General features: G+C 44.2%; 1 protein-coding gene across 1 annotated transcript in view; it reads right to left on the reverse strand.

Moving 5' to 3' along the window:
* The window catches only part of tenm2b (teneurin transmembrane protein 2b), a 150468-nt gene extending 130570 nt beyond the window's left edge, over positions 1-19898 (reverse strand). The window contains exons 1-2 of the mRNA XM_042309389.1: positions 19482-19898; positions 3181-3402 (exon numbers count right to left, since the gene is read on the reverse strand). Coding sequence (XP_042165323.1) covers positions 3181-3402; positions 19482-19497 — 238 coding nt within the window. The 5' untranslated portion in view covers positions 19498-19898. The remainder of the gene's footprint in view (positions 1-3180; positions 3403-19481) is intronic.
* Between the last annotated feature and the right edge of the window lie 599 nt (positions 19899-20497).

A 20497-nucleotide genomic window follows, 5' to 3' on the forward strand; every position in this document is an offset into this window, starting at 1 on the left:
AATTTGAGATCATTTGAAATTGGCTAAAATCACGTTGCTCTCGAATTCTGACCCCCCTCCCCCACTTACCAATTCAGATCCATAGAAGAGGATGGAGATCTCTTTCACAGCTTTCCTGCCATTAATTCCCATCATGCTTCATTCAGTATGTTGTCTTAATTCTATGATTATGTGGGTTATTGGCAGTTATTGCTCAGAGTAAAAGCTCTCCTGATTGCCCTTAAACAGGAAATTTACTTCACATTGATAAGAAAGAGCCAGAGTGACCAAGCACAGAGAATATATATTTTCTCTTTTCGATTTAGTGAGGTGTCATCTCAATCTATTCAAGGAGGAAACCACATGACCCCCAACAATGGGAGTCAGTGGCCTTTCAACTTCAAAGGCTTTGGGATGATGTGGATCAGAAGACAACACTGAAAGCAGCAGGTCTACAGAAGAAAGAGCCTGTCACACTTCACTATAAACTTCGGACACAAAAGTGTCTGATACCTGCTAAATCGGAAACCATAAACGGGAAAATTTGATTTAATGTAAAATTCCTACTTGTATTACTCCATAATGTACTATTACTCCATAATGTACTATTACTTTGTGGTTCACAGACACAGTGGGTTGGAAATATATTGTGTAAAGAAAACCTGACCAATGGAATTCAAACGTCCTGCATTTCAAACATTTTATATTTCCGTTTAGACTGAGGGTCTTTGAGCGTCTTTTCCAACACCCAATTTTTTTCAATAATCCATGTAAAAATGTCCTATTTTTAGTCAATTTCTTCAAGTGCCCTGGCAAGCAAAATATATAACCTACAGTACATAATTTCTTCACAATACATTAAGGAAATATTCACTGGTATGTAAAAAAATAATAATAATAATAACAATCATAGTCCCAGAACTATGCAACATGAATCCACAATAGCCAAACGCTGTGCTTCCACGTTTTAAAGATAAATACACAAGGAATATATCAATAGTGTTGAATGTACAGTCAGAAGAAGAAAAAAACACACAAAAAGAGTGAGAGCAACCATTGGAAACGCAGACAAAGCTCTCCCCCTAAGTCTGTAGCTCCGGCTACAAGCAGAGTCTCTGTGTGACGTCGCAGTAATCATCTGAAATCCTTTCCTTTCACCGTCCTCTCCCACTGAGGAGAATTCAGTCACCTAGGAAGTCTCATTCTGAATGCCGACGTGATTAGAAAAAAAAAACTAACAGCTGCGCAATCACCGTGTTTGGAAAGAAAGCATACTCAAAGACGCACAATTTTCTTGCTTGTTCATGGTAGCGCACAAAAGGTAAAGCTATTACGGGCAGAGAATATGAAAATGAATTAAGTGGGCCTATTTCCACACCATTTCTAATGAATAATGCTTTTGAATATTGTATAACTGTGTGTTATAGATCTGTCATTCTCATTGAAAGCAAGTCTAAGAAGCGGTAGATATGTTCATTGTAAGCTATTTGTATGCTTCCCGGTCTTAAGTTACATTTTTTTGCTACTTTTACTCTCGGTTATGTACACCAGTTTCAAACAGCTGAAAATACATCATTTGGGTTATGGAAAATATTTCACATTGGTTTAGATGGTACAATGACTCTTTAAACAATGACTGCTTGTTTTGTCACTTAAACGGAAATTAGGTGAACTATTAGATTTTTTGCAAACAGGAAATGGTGGAGCGATATTGCATCTTTAAGTGTCTATGCAGATGTTTTTATCTCAATATCTAAAAAATATCTGCATAACCATTAAGTACCTTACAGTGAAATAAAATGTGCTTCTTAGCAAAGACCAATTTCTCAAGCAACAATTTTGTCTGGACTTTCTGGGAGTGGTTTGAGTTGGGACGGGAAAACTGAAAACTAGCTGTTATTGGCAGAGTTGTTTGGAACTCTTTCTTATTGGTACATTTACTAATTTACCACCTGGTGATGTGACCTGGCAGGCCAAAACTCCATCCCACTAAAACAATTTCAGGCAGTCTTCTAAAACAACTCTCACACTAAAAAGGGCATTATCATTTTCACAGTATTATTCAAACCTCTTACTGTGGATATATATATATATATATCTATTTATTTATATATATATATCTAAGAGCTATATATCTAAGAGCTATATATATATATATATATATCTAAGAGCTATATATATTAATATAGATTGAACTGAGTTTGAAATGCATAAATATATATATACAAGCATATTTATGCATTTCAAACTCAATTCAATCTAACAATTCAATGACATAATAATTAATTAAACCACAATTCCAATACATGGATATTTATCAATTTCCAAAGCATTGGTAATTTCACCAGTTTGCCTTCTTTGAATTGGAAATAAACACTACATTTCCACTTGATAAGTAACATATTCTTAACCAATTAAAATGTATGTCTATTATTTAAATATCGTACACTAACAAGCTCTCTTTATTTTGTCCAATAGACCACGGATGACAGTGGAAATACAAACCCTAAATGTGTGCCTTTTTAATATGCAACCAGTCTCACATGCACAGCTAGAAACTGAGTCAATGATAAGGTTTCCTAATTTACTATGGAATGGTAGTTCTTAATATGAAAATAATACATTCTGATTGGCCTCCTGAGTGGCATAGTGGTCTAAGGCACTGCCTCGCAGTGATAGAGGCGTCACTACAGACCCTGGTTTGATCCCGGGCTGTATCACAACTGACCGTGATCGGGAGTCCCATAGGGCGGCGCACAATTGGCTAAATTAAAAATAAAGGAGCAGCTTTCAAAACTCTTTCCTATTTTTACGAAAATCCTAAAGGACAAGTAAGATCCTAAATGACTACTTACTTGTGTGTGAAAAACACAATATTTGGAAAATGCAGTACATCAATTAATGAAATCTTAACAGATACATTCGATATTATACCTGAAGCAAATTAGTTATTTTTAAAGGACATCAAGGATCATTAAAAAAATGTACATTACAAATTATCATTGTAGAATGTCCTTTACCGTCAACGATGTGGCTTTATCGTTTACAATTCACTCACTTTTTGGTTGTAAATCTACATTTAAACCATTCAACAGACTGTATACATTCCTGAAACACAGCGAAGAGAGACAGAGAGAGATTCCATGGTAGATGGATTATCTACGATACTGTACAGTACATTGGCTTGGGAAGAGGTCTTACCCGCAGAGGGGGGTTGGGGTGGAGGGGCGCAGGCCCGGAGTAGGTATGAATTAGGGGAGAATTCGTCGTCAGGAGGGGGGTCCAGCATGACGGGGGAGCGGCTGTCCAGCAGGGGCACTTGGCACTCCCTGATGGCTGGGGGGGCAGGATGGGATGGACCGGTGGGTGGAGGTGGGGCGGGGGGTAGCAGGCTGGACGAAGGTGTGGGAGGTAGGGGACGACCTGGGGAGCACACACACACACAGAAGATGGAGGATACATGTGTTACTATACACACTGGTATTGTAAGTCACAGGTGGACGATAGGCAGCGCCCTGTTTGAACATGAAGTGATAGAAATATGAACATCTTGTGTCCATATCTATACTCTTTGAGACACACTGGCTCTTATGTTCAAGTTGAGACTGTCAAGTCCACAGACAAAAGCGCCACACTGCTGAGCCATAAAAAAATAAAAAAATAACGACAATGAAAGACGAGAGAAACAATTGAGAGCAAGAAAGAGCTATAGGTGATGAGGAAGCTTTACGGGGTGTTCCACTCCTATCTCTCTGGATAACCTTGCTGTTTAATAGCAGCAGGCTGAAAGAAGGTCAGCGTTGATGTCCGATGTAGGCTTTTACTTTATACATCATGTGAGGTTACATACCTTAAAAAAAACAGCTCATGCGTTTGACTCTGACCTTGAGAAATATATAGTGAAAGCATGGTTTTCATGTTGATTCTTTATGGCATCCATGGTAAAAGAATGTTCTTTAACTTGCCATAGTCAGAGGATATTACCTCCCTTTTCCACTCTTTTGCAACCAAAACCGATTGAACTGAGAAAACACCATTGAATTGTATACAGAGCCTTCCGCAAGTATTCACAGCCCTTGACTTTTTCCACATTTTGTTGTGTTACAAAGTGGGATTAAAATGGATTAAATTGTCTTTTTTTTTGGTTTAATTATTATTTAATTCTAAGTTTAAATAAAATTTAAAAAAGACATTTCAATTTATACAACCTAAATGTAAAATGTATAGGCATGTTGTTGATGTGCTGTTGAACTGCGAGTAACACAAATGCTTCACAGTTGATTTCTTAAATGTATAGACTTGAAATAACAATATAGCCTAAATCAATTAATTTTCATTCCTTCTTAGCCTACCTTGCTTGCTCCTGACTGATTTAGTTATAGTATGTTGTTTAATAAATAGCCTGTTGAAATGCCGGACATTAAATATCATACTGTTATGGGAATCATTACTTCCCAAGCAAAGTAAATGTTTGTCTCCTCGTCCTTGGCTATAGAAGAGTTGTAGCGCAGCCTATGAATATCACTAGCTAGGTTTCCATCCAATTTGCGAAAGATTTTTATGCAAATATTCTCAGATCTGCATAAAATAAAATGTGCATTTACCCACCAGCAATGTGTTTCAACCAAACAGACTTATTACGGATAAAAGTCTGTGAGTGATGATGTTGTGCACATAAAAAATTCCCATGTACCGAAAAAAAAATACAATTGAAATGGGTTACCATCGCATTTTCAACTGTACTCATGGGTTTGTCACAAACAAAATGGCGTTATATGGCAAATGTGCCCACCCTGGTCTTGGTACGTGCTCTCTAGCCAACAGTTCAACAGATTACAGATACAGTGCAGATACGCAACCTACATTATGAAATTATTATGGATAAGAGCGCTATTATTTTTATTTGTCAAACGGGCAGTCAAGCATCTATCATCATGTCACGGGAATAAGACCCTCAATATTTATTGGAAAGGTGCATCAAGCTCATCACCGTACACTTCCACCACCCTGTGAAGTTCTTTAGAAACCGGCAGGCTAACGGACGAGGTTTGAGAAAGGCTGATATAGACCACACTAGGCGCACCCGGCAGAGAATCAGGGGGTGAGGTGCATCATCGGGCACACAAGATACTATAATGAACAACTCATTCTCAAACCCTGAGTAATATGACATTTAATTGATTACAAATGATCCTCCCCTGGACGAAATAAAACAAATACTTAACACTCCCCCTGACTGAAATTGAAAAAGCATGACCCTCCTTCATTTTCCTCTGGGTAAATATTGTGTAAATTTCGACCTCTCCCTAAGTTTTCCACACCTGGATTGCGCAACATTTGCCCATTTATTATTTTTAAACAAATATTCAAGCTCTGTCAAATTGGTTCATTGCTAGACAACCATTTTCATGCTCAAAGGGATATGCCCTATGGGGCTCCCGAGTGGCGGAGTGGTCTAAGGCACTGCATCTCAGTGCTAGAGGCATCACTACAGACCTTGGTTCAATTCCAGGCTGTAGCATAACTGGTTGTGATTGGGAGGATGTCATGTTCTGACTTGCTTAAGTAAAATAAAATAAAAAAATATTCAATGTCTGCTTTTTTTATTTGTACCAATCGGTGCCCTTCTTGGCGAGGCGTTGGAAAACCTCCCTGGTTTTTGTGCTTGAATCTGTGTTTGAAATTCATTGCTCGACTGAGGGACCTTACAGATAATTGTATGTGTTGGGTACAGAAATGAGGTAGTCATTCAAAAAATCATGTTAATAAACACTATTATTGCACACAGAGTGAGTCCATGCAACTGATTATGTGACATGTTCAGCACATGTTTACTCCTGAACTTATTTAGGCTTAGTCATAACAAAGGGGTTGAATAGTTACTGACTCAAGACACTACAGCTTTTCATTGTTTATTAATTTATATACATTTCGAAAACATAATTCCACTTTTTATATTATAGGGTATTGTGAAGAGGCCAGTGACAAAAGAAAATGACAAAATGTGGAAGGGCTGTGAATACACAATACCCTAGGTAAGACTACACTTTCAGTACTTCATAAAGTAGAGTTGTAGTGAAATGGTTGACCCCAAAACTCTGCTTTAAGGTAATCCAATAAAAGTAAAGTCGATCATAACCGACTCCCAGTATTATTGTCTATCGCTGACGGATGTTACCTACATAGTTATAACTGACCAGGCGTCACAACTATACGTTTCCACTACACAATAACAGCACTTACAGTTGACAGGGGCATCATATTACGGTGCCATGCTGAACGTCACTGTGCTCTTCAGCACGGCCATTCTACTGCCAATGTTTGTCTATGGAGATTGCATGGCCGTGTACTCTATTTTATACACCTGTCAGCAACGGGTGTGGCTGAAATAGCTGAATCCCACTCATTTGAAGGGGTGTACACATACTAGTGTAGTTATAATTGACCAGGCACCACAACTATATTTTACTGGTGGTGAAATATAACAAATATATTGTGGAATACTACAGCAAGCAACTGTAGCTGCAGCTAGCAGGCCTGTTTGATCTGGTTAAATATGAAATGACTCATGCATATGGAGAAGCATACAGCAGGGTTGAAGATTGGCCACAGTAAATTAGTGATACAGAGTTGAAAGAGATTAGGAGAATGGGAGGGGAGGAGAATGGAGAAGAGGAGAATGGAGAGGAGAGGGGAAGAGAGAGCAGGAGAGGAGATGGGAGGAGAATGCAAGAGAGGCAGGAGAGCAGAGGGGAGGAGAATAGAGGAGAGGGGAGGGGAGAGGAGAATGGAGAAGAGGAGAATGGAGGAGGGGAAGAATGGGAAGAGAGAATGGCAGGGGAGAGCAGGAGAGAGGGAGGAGAATAGAGGAGGGGAGGGGAGGGAATGGAGAAGAGGAGAATGGAGAAAGAGGAGAATGGAGGAGAGGGGAGGAGAAAGAGAGAGCAGGAGAGAGAAGAGGGAAGAGGAGAATGCAAGAGAGGCAGGAGAGCAGAGGGGAGGAGAATAAAGGAGAGAGGAGAGGGGGGAGGGAGGGAGAATGCAAGAGAGGCAGGAGGGAGGGGAGAATAAAGGAGGGGAGAGGGGAGGAGAATGGAGGGGAGGGGAGGGGCAGGAGAGGATGGAGAGTGGACAAGGGTAAATCAAATTGTATTTGTCACATGCGCCAAACACAACGGGTGAAATGCTTACTTACAACCCTTTCCCAAAAATGCAGAGTTAAAAAATAATATAAAAATAGTAAGAAGAGGAATAAAATACACAAGAATGAAGCTATATACAGAAAGTAGCAGTACCAGATCAATGTGGAGCTATATGCAGGGAGTACCAGATCAATGTGGAGCTATATACAGGGAGTACCAGTACCAGATCAATGTGGAGCTATATACAGGGAGTACCAGATCAGTGTGGAGCTATATACAGGGAGTACCAGATCAATATGGAGCTATATACAGGGAGTACCAGTACCAGATCAATGTGGAGCTATATACAGGAGTACCAGTACCAGATCAATGTGGAGTTATATACAGGGAGTACCAGTACCAGATCAATGTGGAGCTATATACGGGGAGTACCAGATCAATGTGGAGCTATTTACAGGGAGTAGCAGTACCATCAATGTGGAGTTATACAGATACAATGTGGAGTTATATACAGGGAGTACCAGATCAATGTGGAGCTATATACAGGGAGTACCAGATCAATGTGGAGCTATTTACAGGGAGTACCAGTACCAGATCAATGTGGAGCTATATACAGGAGTACCAGTACCAGATCAATGTGGAGCTATATACAGGGAGTACCAGATCAATGTGGAGCTATTTGGAGCTACCAGATCAATAGCTATAGGAGTACCAGATCAATGTGGAGCTATATACAGGGAGTACCAGATCAATGTGGAGCTATTTACAGGGAGTAGCAGTACCAGATCAATGTGGAGTTATATACAGGGAGTACCAGTACCAGATCAATGTGGAGCTATATACGGGGAGTACCAGATCAATGTGGAGCTATTTACAGGGAGTACCAGTACCAGATCAACGTGGAGCTATATACAGGGAGTACCAGATCAACGTGGAGCTATATACAGGGAGTACCAGATCAATGTGGAGCTATTTACAGGGAGTAGCAGTACCAGATCAATGTGGAGCTATATACAGGGAGTACCAGATCAATGTGGAGCTATATACAGGGAGTAGCAGTACCAGATCAATGTGGAGCTATATACAGGGAGTAGCAGTACCAAATCAATGTGGAGCTATATACAGGGGGTACCAGTACCAGATCATTTAGAATATAATTTTGCACAAACAACATGCTGATTTAGGTCTCCACCATCACTGGTATTATCAGGCGGTATTAGCTAGTAACGTTTGTTCTTACTCAGTACATGTATGAGCTAGCTAGCCAGCTAAATAGCGATTAGCATTAGCGGCTAACACGATTAAGGCCAACTTGCTAAGGAAAGACAAGCTAGCGATTTGGAGATGTAAGAAACAAACTAATAGTGTCATTATAGAACGCTAGTGGATTTAGATTAAGAAGCAAAGTGAAAACAGCATCATTGTTGTATGTGCTGCATTGATCATGCAGAGAGACTGAATGCAAGTGTCTCGTGGTTGAGGAACAACAAGGCGCCCTTTGAGTGACAGGGGGCGGGGCTAGGTCTGTAGAAAGCAGCATGGAGAGAGAGAGATGACTCAAGTAGCCGAGTAAACTATGCAAATGGATGTTACCCATGGCTTATCACATTTAACAAACCAAACATTCAAATACCAGTATAGAAGGTAAAGTAAAAGCCCCAACTGGTCCGTACATCAATACCGGTATATCGTAAATTCTGTGCTTCTACTTACAGTATGTCCAACAAGGCCCTCCAAGGTGTTACAACCTCTGCATTCACAGTGTTTTTTAAGATTAGCCTGCATGTGTTTGGTGTTTCATGCATCTCCTCAAGACCAGAGATACACATAACAACCCAACATGCTGTTGTGGTGTGATGGAATGGGTATCACCAAGGCCCCGAGACTGTCTCGTACAAGGCAAAGCACTCCCAGCTAAGTGTGAATACTCTCACTAATTAAATGAACCCCACCACTCACTTTGCTCTGAGCAGGTCGGCAGAACATCCAACATCCACGGCTGCTTTGGCAAACACTGTGTTGTATAGAGGCCGGCTAAAAGAAAGTGTCCTGCTTTTACTGAATAATATATATGTGTTATGTCTCAAAGTCCCAGAAAGGAAGATAACCATTGCATCACTAGCTTGCTGACACACTACTCGTTTAAGCAAATAGCAGAGCATTGGATGGGGCAATGGAGGGGAAGAGGACATACAGTCCAGAAGAGCCAGAGAGTGAGAGAGAGAGAGAGGAGAGGAGAGGAGAGGAGAGGAGAGGAGAGGAGAGGAGAGGAGAGGAGAGGAGAGGAGAGGAGAGGAGAGGAGAGGAGAGGAGAGGAGAGGAGAGGAGAGGAGAGGAGAGGAGAGGAGAGGAGAGGAGAGGAGAGGAGAGGAGAGGATGGATGTAGAGAGAGAGAGTGGAGAGAGAGAGAGAGAAAGGTAGAGTAGAGAGAGAGAGAGAGAGAGAGACAGAGAGAGAGAGAGACACAGAGAGAGAGAGAGAGAGAGAGAGAGAGAGACAGAGAGAGAGAGGGAGAGAGAGAAGAGAGAGAGAGAGAGAGAGAGAGAGAGAGAGAGAGAGAGAGAGAGAAAGGCACATCTCTCTCTAATGACCAGGATTCATCCTCCTCTAGCCCCTATATCAGAACATCAACGTAAAATAGGAAGGTTTTCTGAAGATTGGAGGGAGAAATCGGTTTCTGTCATAAGCCCTCATATTCTATTTTGGTATGGATGTTTGGCAAAAGGCTTCACTGTGGCACAGGGCTTCATTGTGGCACAGGGCTTCACTGTGGCACAGGGCTTCATTGTGGCACAGGGCTTCACTGTGGCACAGGGCTTCATTGTGGCACAGGGCTTCATTGTGGCACAGGGCTTCACTGTGGCACAGGGCTTCATTGTGGCACAGGGCTTCACTGTGGCACAGGGCTTCATTGTGGCACAGGGCTTCACTGTGGCACAGGGCTTCATTGTGGCACAGGGCTTCACTGTGGCACAGGGCTTCATTGTGGCACAGGGCTTCATTGTGGCACAGGGCTTCACTGTGGCACAGGGCTTCACTGTGGCACAGGGCTTCACTGTGGCACAGGGCTTCATTGTGGCACAGGGCTTCACTGTGGCACAGGGCTTCATTGTGGCACAGGGCTTCATTGTGGCACAGGGCTTCACTGTGGCACAGGGCTTCACTGTGGCACAGGGCTTCATTGTGGCACAGGGCTTCACTGTGGCACAGGGCTTCACTGTGGCACAGGGCTTCATTGTGGCACAGGGCTTCTTCACTGTGGCACAGGGCTTCATTGTGGCACAGGGCTTCATTGTGGCACAGGGCTTCACTGTGGCACAGGGCTTCATTGTGGCACAGGGCTTCATTGTGGCACAGGGCTTCACTGTGGCACAGGGCTTCACTGTGGCACAGGGCTTCATTGTGGCACAGGGCTTCATTGTGGCACAGGGCTTCACTGTGGCACAGGGCTTCATTGTGGCACAGGGCTTCATTGTGGCACAGGGCTTCACTGTGGCACAGGGCTTCATTGTGGCACAGGGCTTCACTGTGGCACAGGGCTTCATTGTGGCACAGGGCTTCATTGTGGCACGGGGCTTCACTGTGGCTCATTTGGAGCTGTTAGTGGCATTTCAAGCCTTATCCTTTGATGTTAGCATCATCTTTGTATTTATTTACTTATTTTATTTAACCTTTATTTAACAAGGCAAGTCAATCACGTAATGAGCTGGGAAGCAAACACAGAGATGCACCCCCCCTTCTACATACAGAGCAGCTGCATCCCCCTCTACATACAGAGAAGCTGCCACCCCCTCTACATACAGAGCTGCTGCCCCCCTCTACATACAGAGCAGCTGCCCCCTCTCTACATACAGAGCTGCTGCCCCCTCTCTACATACAGAGCAGCTGCCCCCTCTACATACAGAGCAGCTGCCCCCTCTCTACATACAGAGCTGCTGCCCCCTCTACATACAGAGCTGCTGCCCCCTCTACATACAGAACTGCTGCACCCCCACCCTCTACATACAGAGCTGCTGCACCCCCTCTACATACAGAGCTACTGAACCCCCTCTACATACAGAGCAGCTGACCCCCTCTACATACAGAGCTGCTGCGTCCCCCTCTACATACAGAACTGCTGCACCCCCTCTACACACAGAGCTGCTCCACCCCCTCTACATACAGAGCTGCTGAACCCCCTCTACATACAGAGCAGCTGACCCCCTCTACATACAGAACTGCTGCGTCCCCCTCTACATACAGAACTGCTGCACCCCCTCTACACACAGAGCTGCTCCACCCCCTCTACATACAGAGTTGCTGCGTCCCCCTCTACATACAGAGCTGCTGCACCCCCTCTACATACAGAGCTGCTGAACCCCCTCTACATACAGAGCAGCTGACCCCCTCTCTACATACAGAGCTGCTGCCCCCCCTCTACATACAGAGCTGCTCCACCCCCTCAAATACAGAGCTGCTCCACCCCCCTCTACATACAGAGCTGCTCCCCCTCTACATACAGAGCAGCTGCATCCCCCTCTACATACAGAGCTGCTGCACCCCTCTACATTCAGAGCAGCTGCACTCCCCCTCCCCTCTTCCTCATCTCCCCCTCCCCTCTTCCTCATCTCTCCCCCTCCCCTCTTCCTCATCTCTCACCCCCTCCCCTCTTCCTCATCTCTCTCCCCCTCCCCTCTTCCTCATCTCCCCCTCCCCTCTTCCTCATCTCCCCCTCCCCTCTTCCTCATCTCTCCCTTCTCCTCACCACCACATGCTGAGGCTGTCTATACACAGCAGGTCTTGCTGTGACATTTGCAGAGATTTATCATAGCAGTTTCCTCCCAAGAAAAAAGTTGAGGACCAAAGGAAACCTGAGATACTCAGCTTCAGCGATACTCCTCTATCCTCTAAGTCATGTTCAACACGGCTCCAAATGCAGATATCAAAAGAATGGGGGGAGAGAAAGTGAAGACAAGCCAGCTCTAATGTCACTCCAAGAGGCTTTCAGACACATCCCACTCCCTAATGTGCATTACAAATTAAAATCTGATTATGTTGCTATTTTCATTGCGGAGTGTTTTGATGTGAACAATCTTAAATGTAAATGAGTGCTAAGCTTCTTTTTTTATAAACTCCAACTTGGAACAAGTAGTACAGTACTTTATTGCCTGATATGTTAGGTTTAGTATCCATCGGCTCCATAATAAAACCTTTCTACGGTCCTCTGTAGCTCAGGTGGTAGAGCATGATATGTCAGGATAGTGGGTTCTATTCCTGACACAAACCATACTAAAAATGTTTGCAAGCATTACTAAGCTGCTTTGGATAAAAGCATCTGCTAAATGGTGTATATTATTCTCTTTTTTTGTTGATCCATATGAGTCTCAGTGCCCCCCCCCTCTCTCTCCTGGGCCAAGGCCTTTCCACGCAACATCCTTCAGCGCGGTCCAAGCAGAACTGACTCCATTTTGTTCCAGCCTCTTCGTCATCACTCCCTGTGACTGGGATGGTTCCTTGCTGCATCCTCGGCACATTCACAGCCCCAGTAGCCCCAAGTCCAGGCACCAGCGTCCACATAAAACCACACTTTATTTCCCAAATGATCTCCAACAAAATCCCACTCAAGGTCAGATATATGTTTAGAGAAAATCACTTGGCCTTTTACAGGGATAAATGGTGCAAGATAAATGACCCCTACCCACCAGGAGCTTTCTGTCCAACTTCCCACGCCTCTGTAAGTGTCTATACAAACACGGCCTCTAATTACTTTTTACTTGATCCTATCGTTTCCTCCAAACTCTCCTCCACAGACAACATCAGGCCACTATTAGACACATCGCACCAGCCAATCAACTCCTCAGACTGCCTGAAATGGAAATCCAACCATGTTCTTGTTCTCCCATGGAGACAACTTTTTTGGCGCGTTGTTTGATTTAAACTTCGGCTCGGGCACCGTTGTTCAATTTCACACGAGCCTATGGGTTACATGATCCGCCACAATGTGACACGATGTCATACGTGTGTGCTATGATATATGAGACGACATGACACCGGTGTCACAACGAGTTGACCTCATCAAACAAACGCAGTAAAACATTATCCCTCAAACCAGCTACCCTCCTCAACCCAACAGTAACGCCAATGGTTTGAGAGTGACATATACTGAGTGAGAGAGTGACATATACTGAGAGTGACATATACTGAACAGAAATATAAACGCAACATGTGAAGTGTTGGTCCCATTTTTCATGAGCTGAAATAAAAGATCCCAGAAATGTTCCATACTCACAAAAAAAAAGCTTATTTCTCTAAAATGTTGTGCACATTTTTTTTTACATGCCTGTTAGTGAGCATTTCTCCTTAGTCAAAATAATCCATCCACCTGACAGGTGTGGCATATCAATAAGCTGATTAAACAGCATGATCATTACACAGGTGCACCTTGTGCTGGGGACAATAAAAGGCCACTCTAAAATGTGTAGTTTTGTCACACAATACAATGCCATCGATGTCTCAAGTTTTTGAGGGAGCATTGCAATTGGCATACTGACTGCAGGAATATCTAACAGAGCTGTTGCCAGGGAATGGATATTTATTTCTCTACCATAAGCCGCCTCCAAAGTCGTTTCAGAGAATTTGGCCTCATAACTGCAGACCATGTGTAACCACGCCAGCCCAGGACCTCCACAGCCGGCTTCTTCACCTGTGGGATCCTCTGAGGAGGGGGAGGGAAAAAAATATCTGATTGGCCTGGCATGGCTTCCCAGTGGGTGGATCTGGCTCCCAACTGGGTGGGCCTATGCCCTCCCAGGCCCCCCTATGGCTGTGCCACTGCCCAGTCATGTGAAATCCATAGATTAGGGCCTAATTTATTTATTTCAATTGACTGATTTTCTTCTATGAACTGTAACTTAGTAAAATATTTGAAATGGTTGCATGTTGTGTTTTATATTTTTGTTCAGTGTATAAAAATCCTGCAGCATAATGTCCACAGCAGCCACATCAGCAGCAAACCCACATCCCTCCCAATGTAGTGTGTGGTTTTGCTGCAGACAGACAGATTAGCCCAGAACATGGCAATGTGGCACAGCAGGAGGGAGGCAAGGAGGCAAGGACCAAGACGTAGGCTCGGCTGCAAAGCACATCGGAAACCCGCCGTAATAATATCACGATCATCTCTCTGTCGTTGTATGTTTCATTATACAGACAGCAGGGAAACGGGCTAAGATGTGCTGACTCGACTCTCCATCATTACAGTCCCACTTAAAGAGGCACTTCTGCCATCAGCTTTTGCCTTTTAATTTAATATATGTGTGATATAAATAACTTACTACATCGCGCGCCTTTAAAGTAGGATGTTTCCATACAGGCACTATTTTTTATCCTGTGTCACAAAAGAAACAAAACGGTCCTACTTTTCTATACCCCAACTCATCCTCAAGCCTCACCCTCTCCCTCCCTCTCCCTCCCCATACGCTTATCCCCCCCAGCCTCCCCTCACAGAGGATCAAAGCAGTGAAAAATGACATTCCATTCCAAACCAATGAGAACAACCTCTCCCCCCTGACAACACGTTCTCCATCAAATCACTGCTTTTCCTAGATTTTTTTTTCTGTTTGTTTATTTTCAGGGAACCTGCAAATCTACACGCATCAATGCTTCTCCATCTCCCTGCCAGTGTCTATCACTCCCTCTAAGATGTTAGAGGCCATTCACTTGAAAACAGTGTTTTTCCTTTGCCACCAATCTGAAAGCACTCTTAATCCCAAAATAAGGGAAACTCTCAAATGAACTGAAGCCTTTGAAGTGGGGAGAGGGGAATTGGTCACAGACACACCACATTGCTCCGAGTTGTATCTGAAGCAGGTCTCAACAGTAATGAGGATACACTTCTATCACAAAGATGCCATCTTTACTGTTTGCCCGGGATTCAGAGTGGTTGGGTTAAATGCGGAAGACGAATTTCAGTTGAATGCATTCAGTTGTACAACTGACCAGGTATCCCCCCTTTCATTCAGTTGGACAACTAACCAGGTATCCCCCCTTTCATTCAGTTGGACAACTGACCAGGTATCCCCCCTTTCATTCAGTTGGACAACTGACCAGGTATACCCCTTTCATTCAGTTGTACAACTGACCAGGTATCCCCCTTTCATTCAGTTGGACAACTGACCAGGTATACCCCTTTCATTCAGTTGTACAACTGACCAGGTATCCCCCTTTCATTCAGTTGGACAACTGACCAGGTATCCCCCCTTTCATTCAGTTGGACAACTAACCAGGTATCCCCCCTTGCCCTTTATTCATTTACTCATTTACATTTACTTAGTTAACATACTGCACTGTAAACATGAAATCTGACTTCAATTATTGACATGCCCAGGGCTACGGCCAGGTGACCAGTAAAATGCCTTTTAACAGGCGTGTAGGTGTGCACCTATACACACGCGCGCACACACACGGGCACAGCACGCGCACATACACACACATGCAGACACGCACACACTCACACAACCCCCTGGCAAATGCCAGTCACATATCAGCCTTCTGATAACTGGTAGCATCACTGTCCAGGGGCCCAGAGTCTGGCTCTGGGGACAGACAGCAGGACGCAGGTCATCGGTGAGCAGCAGCCCAATGGGCACTGTGACAGGGTCAGTCTGCATGGTGACAGGCCCAGGCTGCATGGTGACAGGGTCAGGCTGCATAGTGAGGGCCAGGCTGCATAGTGACAGGGTCAGTCTGCATGGGACAGAGCCAGGCTGCATGGTGACAGGGTCAGTCTGCATAGTGACAGGGCCAGGCTGCATAGTGAGGGCCAGGCTGCATAGTGACAGGTTCAGGCTGCATGGTGACAGGGCCAGGCTGCCTAGTGACAGGGCCAGGCTTCATAGTGACAGGTTCAGGCTGCATGGTGACAGGGCCAGGCTGCATAGTGACAGTGTCAGTCTGCATAGTGTCAGGGTCAGTCTGCATGGTGACAGTGTCAGTCTGCATAGTGACAGGGTCAGTCTGCATGGTGACAGGGTCAGTCTGCATGGTGACAGGGCCAGGGCTGTGTGCTCTAGGATCAGCCCCCACTACTCTGGGATCAGCCCCCATTACTCCAGGCTCTAGGATCCACCCCCACTACTCTGTGATCAACCCCCACTACTCTGTGATCAACCCCCACTACTCTGGGATCCGCCCCCACTACTCTAGGATCAGCCCTCACTACTTCAGGCTCTGGGATCCAGGCTCTAGAATCAGCCCCCACTACTCCAGGCTCTAGAATCAGCCCCCGCTACTCCAGGCTCTAGAATCAGCCCCTGCTACTCCAGGCTCTAGAATCAGCCCCCACTACTTTCAAGCTCTAGAATCAGCTCCCTCTACTCCAGGCTCTAGAATCAGCTCCCTGTACTCCAGACTCTAGAATCAGCTCCCTCTACTCCAGGCTCTAGAATCAGCCCCCGCTACTCCATGCTCTAGAATCAGCCCCCGCTACTCCAGGCTCTAGAATCAGCCCCCACTACTCCAGGCTCTAGGATCAGCACACTGAGGCAAACGGTGCTCGTCTTTGCATCATCTGACCCTGAGGAGCAGCCTGGCCGATGTTGTTCTGCACAGCTCCCCCTACAGAGGCTGTGCCAATACCCTGCTGCAGTGACGCAAACCACAAACAAACATAAATGTGTTCGGCATTGTCTCTTTCTGTCCCTCTTATACATACACACACAGCGATGAACACGTTTGGTACACATATACAGGGCTATACTGTACGTACGGCCCAATCAGACATACATTGACTTAACACATGAAAAACACTGCCTTGAAAAACAGGAATGTGCTCCTTCCTTTGACAGTTGAAGGATAGAGTCAGTGATATACACACTCCAGTATTCATGATAGCTGGTATATATTGAGCCTCTCCAACCGAGGGAAGTCATTAACATTCATCCCTTTATGGATCACATTTTCCTTTCAAGACGATGAAAATGGGATTGTTTAGACATGAATTGAGATCTTTGATTAATTTTCCTCCACTGTTAATACATTTGTCATAAACCCAACACGAACTATACCTCTTTCTTCTAATCCAGACACTGATAACACTGACTGCATTTAAGTGAGAATTGGTTCAAAAGCCTATGCACGAGTGCCGCAGTGGTCTAAAGCACGGCGCCGCAGTGCTAGAGAATTCACAACAGCTCCGGGTTCAATCCCGGGCTGTGTCGCAGCCAGCCACGACCAGGAGATTCATGAGGCGGCGCACAATTGGCCCAGCGTCGTCCGGGCTAAGGGAGGGTTTGGCCGGCCGGGATGACCTTGTCCCATCGCGGTCTAGCGACACCTTGTGGCGGGCCGGGGGCATACACGCTGACTACGGTCACCAGGTGTACGGTGTTTCCCGACGACACAATGGCTGGTTTCCGGGTTAAGCGAACAGTTTGTCGAGAAGCAGTGCGGCTTGGTGGGATCGTGTTTCGGAGGACACATGGCTCTCGACCTTCGCCTCTCCCGAGTCCGTACATGAGTTGCAGCGATGGGACAAGACTGTAACTACCAATTTGGTTATTACAAAATTGGGGTAAAAAGTACAACAAGCCTATGCAACACATATAGGCTGATTCTAAGAATTTACAGTATTATAATCCTGTGCCCGATCACCACATTAACCATGTTTACATCTCAGAAAGATTTAAAGTTTGGCTCCCACATTGTGCCTTAAATATCCAACAATATACACGCCTTATGTAATAACCCTCACTCTCTAAGCAGCTCTCTCTCTCAGCCAGGACTTGGCATGCGGCAAACTTGGCAGAGGCTTCGAGAAGTGATGCCTCCGTGTGGTGAGGGCACATACCAGAATATATTAGAGTAATGCACTATGAATTGGACCCTCCACCATGTCAATTATTAATGACAGTATCAGACCCTGAGACATGGACTCTGAGTTGACCTGAAAAGAGGCAGAGAAGGAGAAGGCTAAATCAGTAATGGTGTGTGGGTAAAATCACCGGGAAGCCAAGACAGAAAAAAAAAAGACATATTACAACCGATGTGTTGTGATAATTGCGTTGTTTGCTCTAAAAACCTGTTCATTTATATATAGGCTTAAGCCGAGACAATGAGAAGACACAGTGGCAGAATAAATGCAACCACAACTTTTGTTTCACCACAAAAAAAAACGGAGAGCAACATTTGTCCACAAAGGTTATTGTACGTAAAATGACCGTTGTACGTTACATGACCTACAGCATGGACATGAAACACAGACAGTGTTGAAAACAGTACTAGTACACAGCTAGTCCAGATAAAAATAGAGAGAGAGAGAGCACTAGAGCCTTGGAAAGACACAAGATGCTAATGAGAATGAGTTTTAAAATATCAGGCTCCCAGAATGCACTTATGTACAGGCCAAACAGCCGCTGCGGAAATTCTATGTAAAAAAGTACCTGCCTAAATCCAAGACATAAAAACATGTATTTTTAAATTCAAAACACATCACAGGGCATGTCCTAAAATATAAGTAGAAGATAGTGCAGTACGTGTTGATGATTAGTAAATCAGATTCTCAGAGGTACATGAATATGGTTGCATCCATTTTTCCTGAGACTGAGAATTACTTAAAGAACAGTCCGACATTAACAGGTGGGTTTTAATCTAAAACATTATGATTATTTGTGGAAGAATGTAGAATCATTTAGCATTTTAAGCTGACAACCACTCCCTCTTACTTTAATTGCAATCAGTTGTTCTGGGAGTTTCCCTGGACTCCATTAAATGTTTAAAACCTTTCTGAAAACAAGTTTCATCAGCCGCAATCTGCAGATCAACCTAATTAAATCCAAACGCAACCTGATTAAATGCCCTTAGAGTGTATGATGCAACACATCAAGATGCGGTGTATATATTGTATATAGGTAACATAAAAAACGAATAATGATCAGGTGGATACATTGTTTATGTCGTGTAAAATACCCCCACCACCCCACTTTTTAAAAATATATAAATGATTTGGTATGTATGATATCCTTTCCATTAACAGGCAGGTGTTGTCAGATGAAGCCCTAGGCTACTACAGAATAGACTGCCTACATCTCTGATACAAAAGCTACATCCTAAAAGCAACGTTGAAATGCATGGATTCCAAAGCAGTCAAAATTCAGTAGTCAAAATTCAGTAGTCAAAATTCAGTAGTCAAAATTCAGATGAAAATTGTAATTCCAAAAAACTATCAACGGACTGAAATAGGATATCTCACAACAGACGTACCCCGTATGTCAGCCAACTTTAAAACCATATCCAGGGGGGGCGCGAGAACCGCCCGAATATGATTTCAACAGCATCAAAGACATCGTTGAATGAGCCACACAATATCACTCGATTTATTCAGCTTACCTTTGCTTTTCACCATGCTGCAAACTTGGTTTCTCCTCTACTTATCCAAGAGAGCTGGACATGTTTTCCAGTATCGTCCCCCGGTGTCTGTTAAAAAGCAAAGCAGTCGAGTTGTTCCGTGCCCGCTACAGACGCGCCAAGACAAGACAGCGAAAGGCGCGAAACTGGGGTTGTCAGCGGCAGTAGCGGGTAGCTTTGTCTGAGCAACGAATAGACTACAGACATTGAACCTATAGACACCCAAGTATAGACATCCAACCTAAATCCTCAGAGCTATTAAGGGCACTAACATGACCGTGAATTACACGCAGCCAAACTGACAGAGACAAAGAGGCAGGCAATGGTGTACAGTACAAATGTTGCAGAGGGGCGGGCTGGCGCGTAAAGGTGAGCTCATGGTGTCATTATAGGGAGTGGATTTGTCTCAGCCTCCCGCATGCTCTACTAGATAACTCCTATCTCCCTCTTTACTAGGTAACCGCTATCTCCCTCTCTCCGTTGCTTTTGCGGCAAGCCTCTCGGGGATACATTGAATGCCTTTATGCTCTCGCTATGGGGTCAGGCAAATCCTGTTTAGAACATCATGCACCATCCATCTCCACTCCTACAGCTCTCTCTCTCTCTCTCTCTAGTATTCTACAGCTGACATGGGTCAACTCTGTAGTTGGCATAGACTACTGCAGTTTCCCAGACAGACTAGGGGAAATAGCATGTTTTTCATGTTGAGAGTCTGTGGGGGCCATCACATCTCGCGGATTACTTTAAAGTTCATATAACAACTCGTCTGCGTGTGATTATATTTGTATATTAACATTTATTATAGTAGGCTACAATATATTCCTGAATATTACAAAAATGTTGTCTATAAGTAGTTTAACATGCGTCTGTGAAACCAGTTGTCTCTGTAGTCCAGAAACATAGTATTCTAAGGTTAATCAGTCTAGGCTACAATTGTAGTTCTTGATGTATAAAACAGGATTCAAGCCTAGTTCTGGAAACATAATAGCCTATGGGAC

The sequence above is a fragment of the Oncorhynchus tshawytscha genome, linkage group LG30, assembly GCF_018296145.1.
Source record: "Oncorhynchus tshawytscha isolate Ot180627B linkage group LG30, Otsh_v2.0, whole genome shotgun sequence".
NCBI classification, from domain to species: Eukaryota; Metazoa; Chordata; class Actinopteri; order Salmoniformes; family Salmonidae; genus Oncorhynchus; species Oncorhynchus tshawytscha.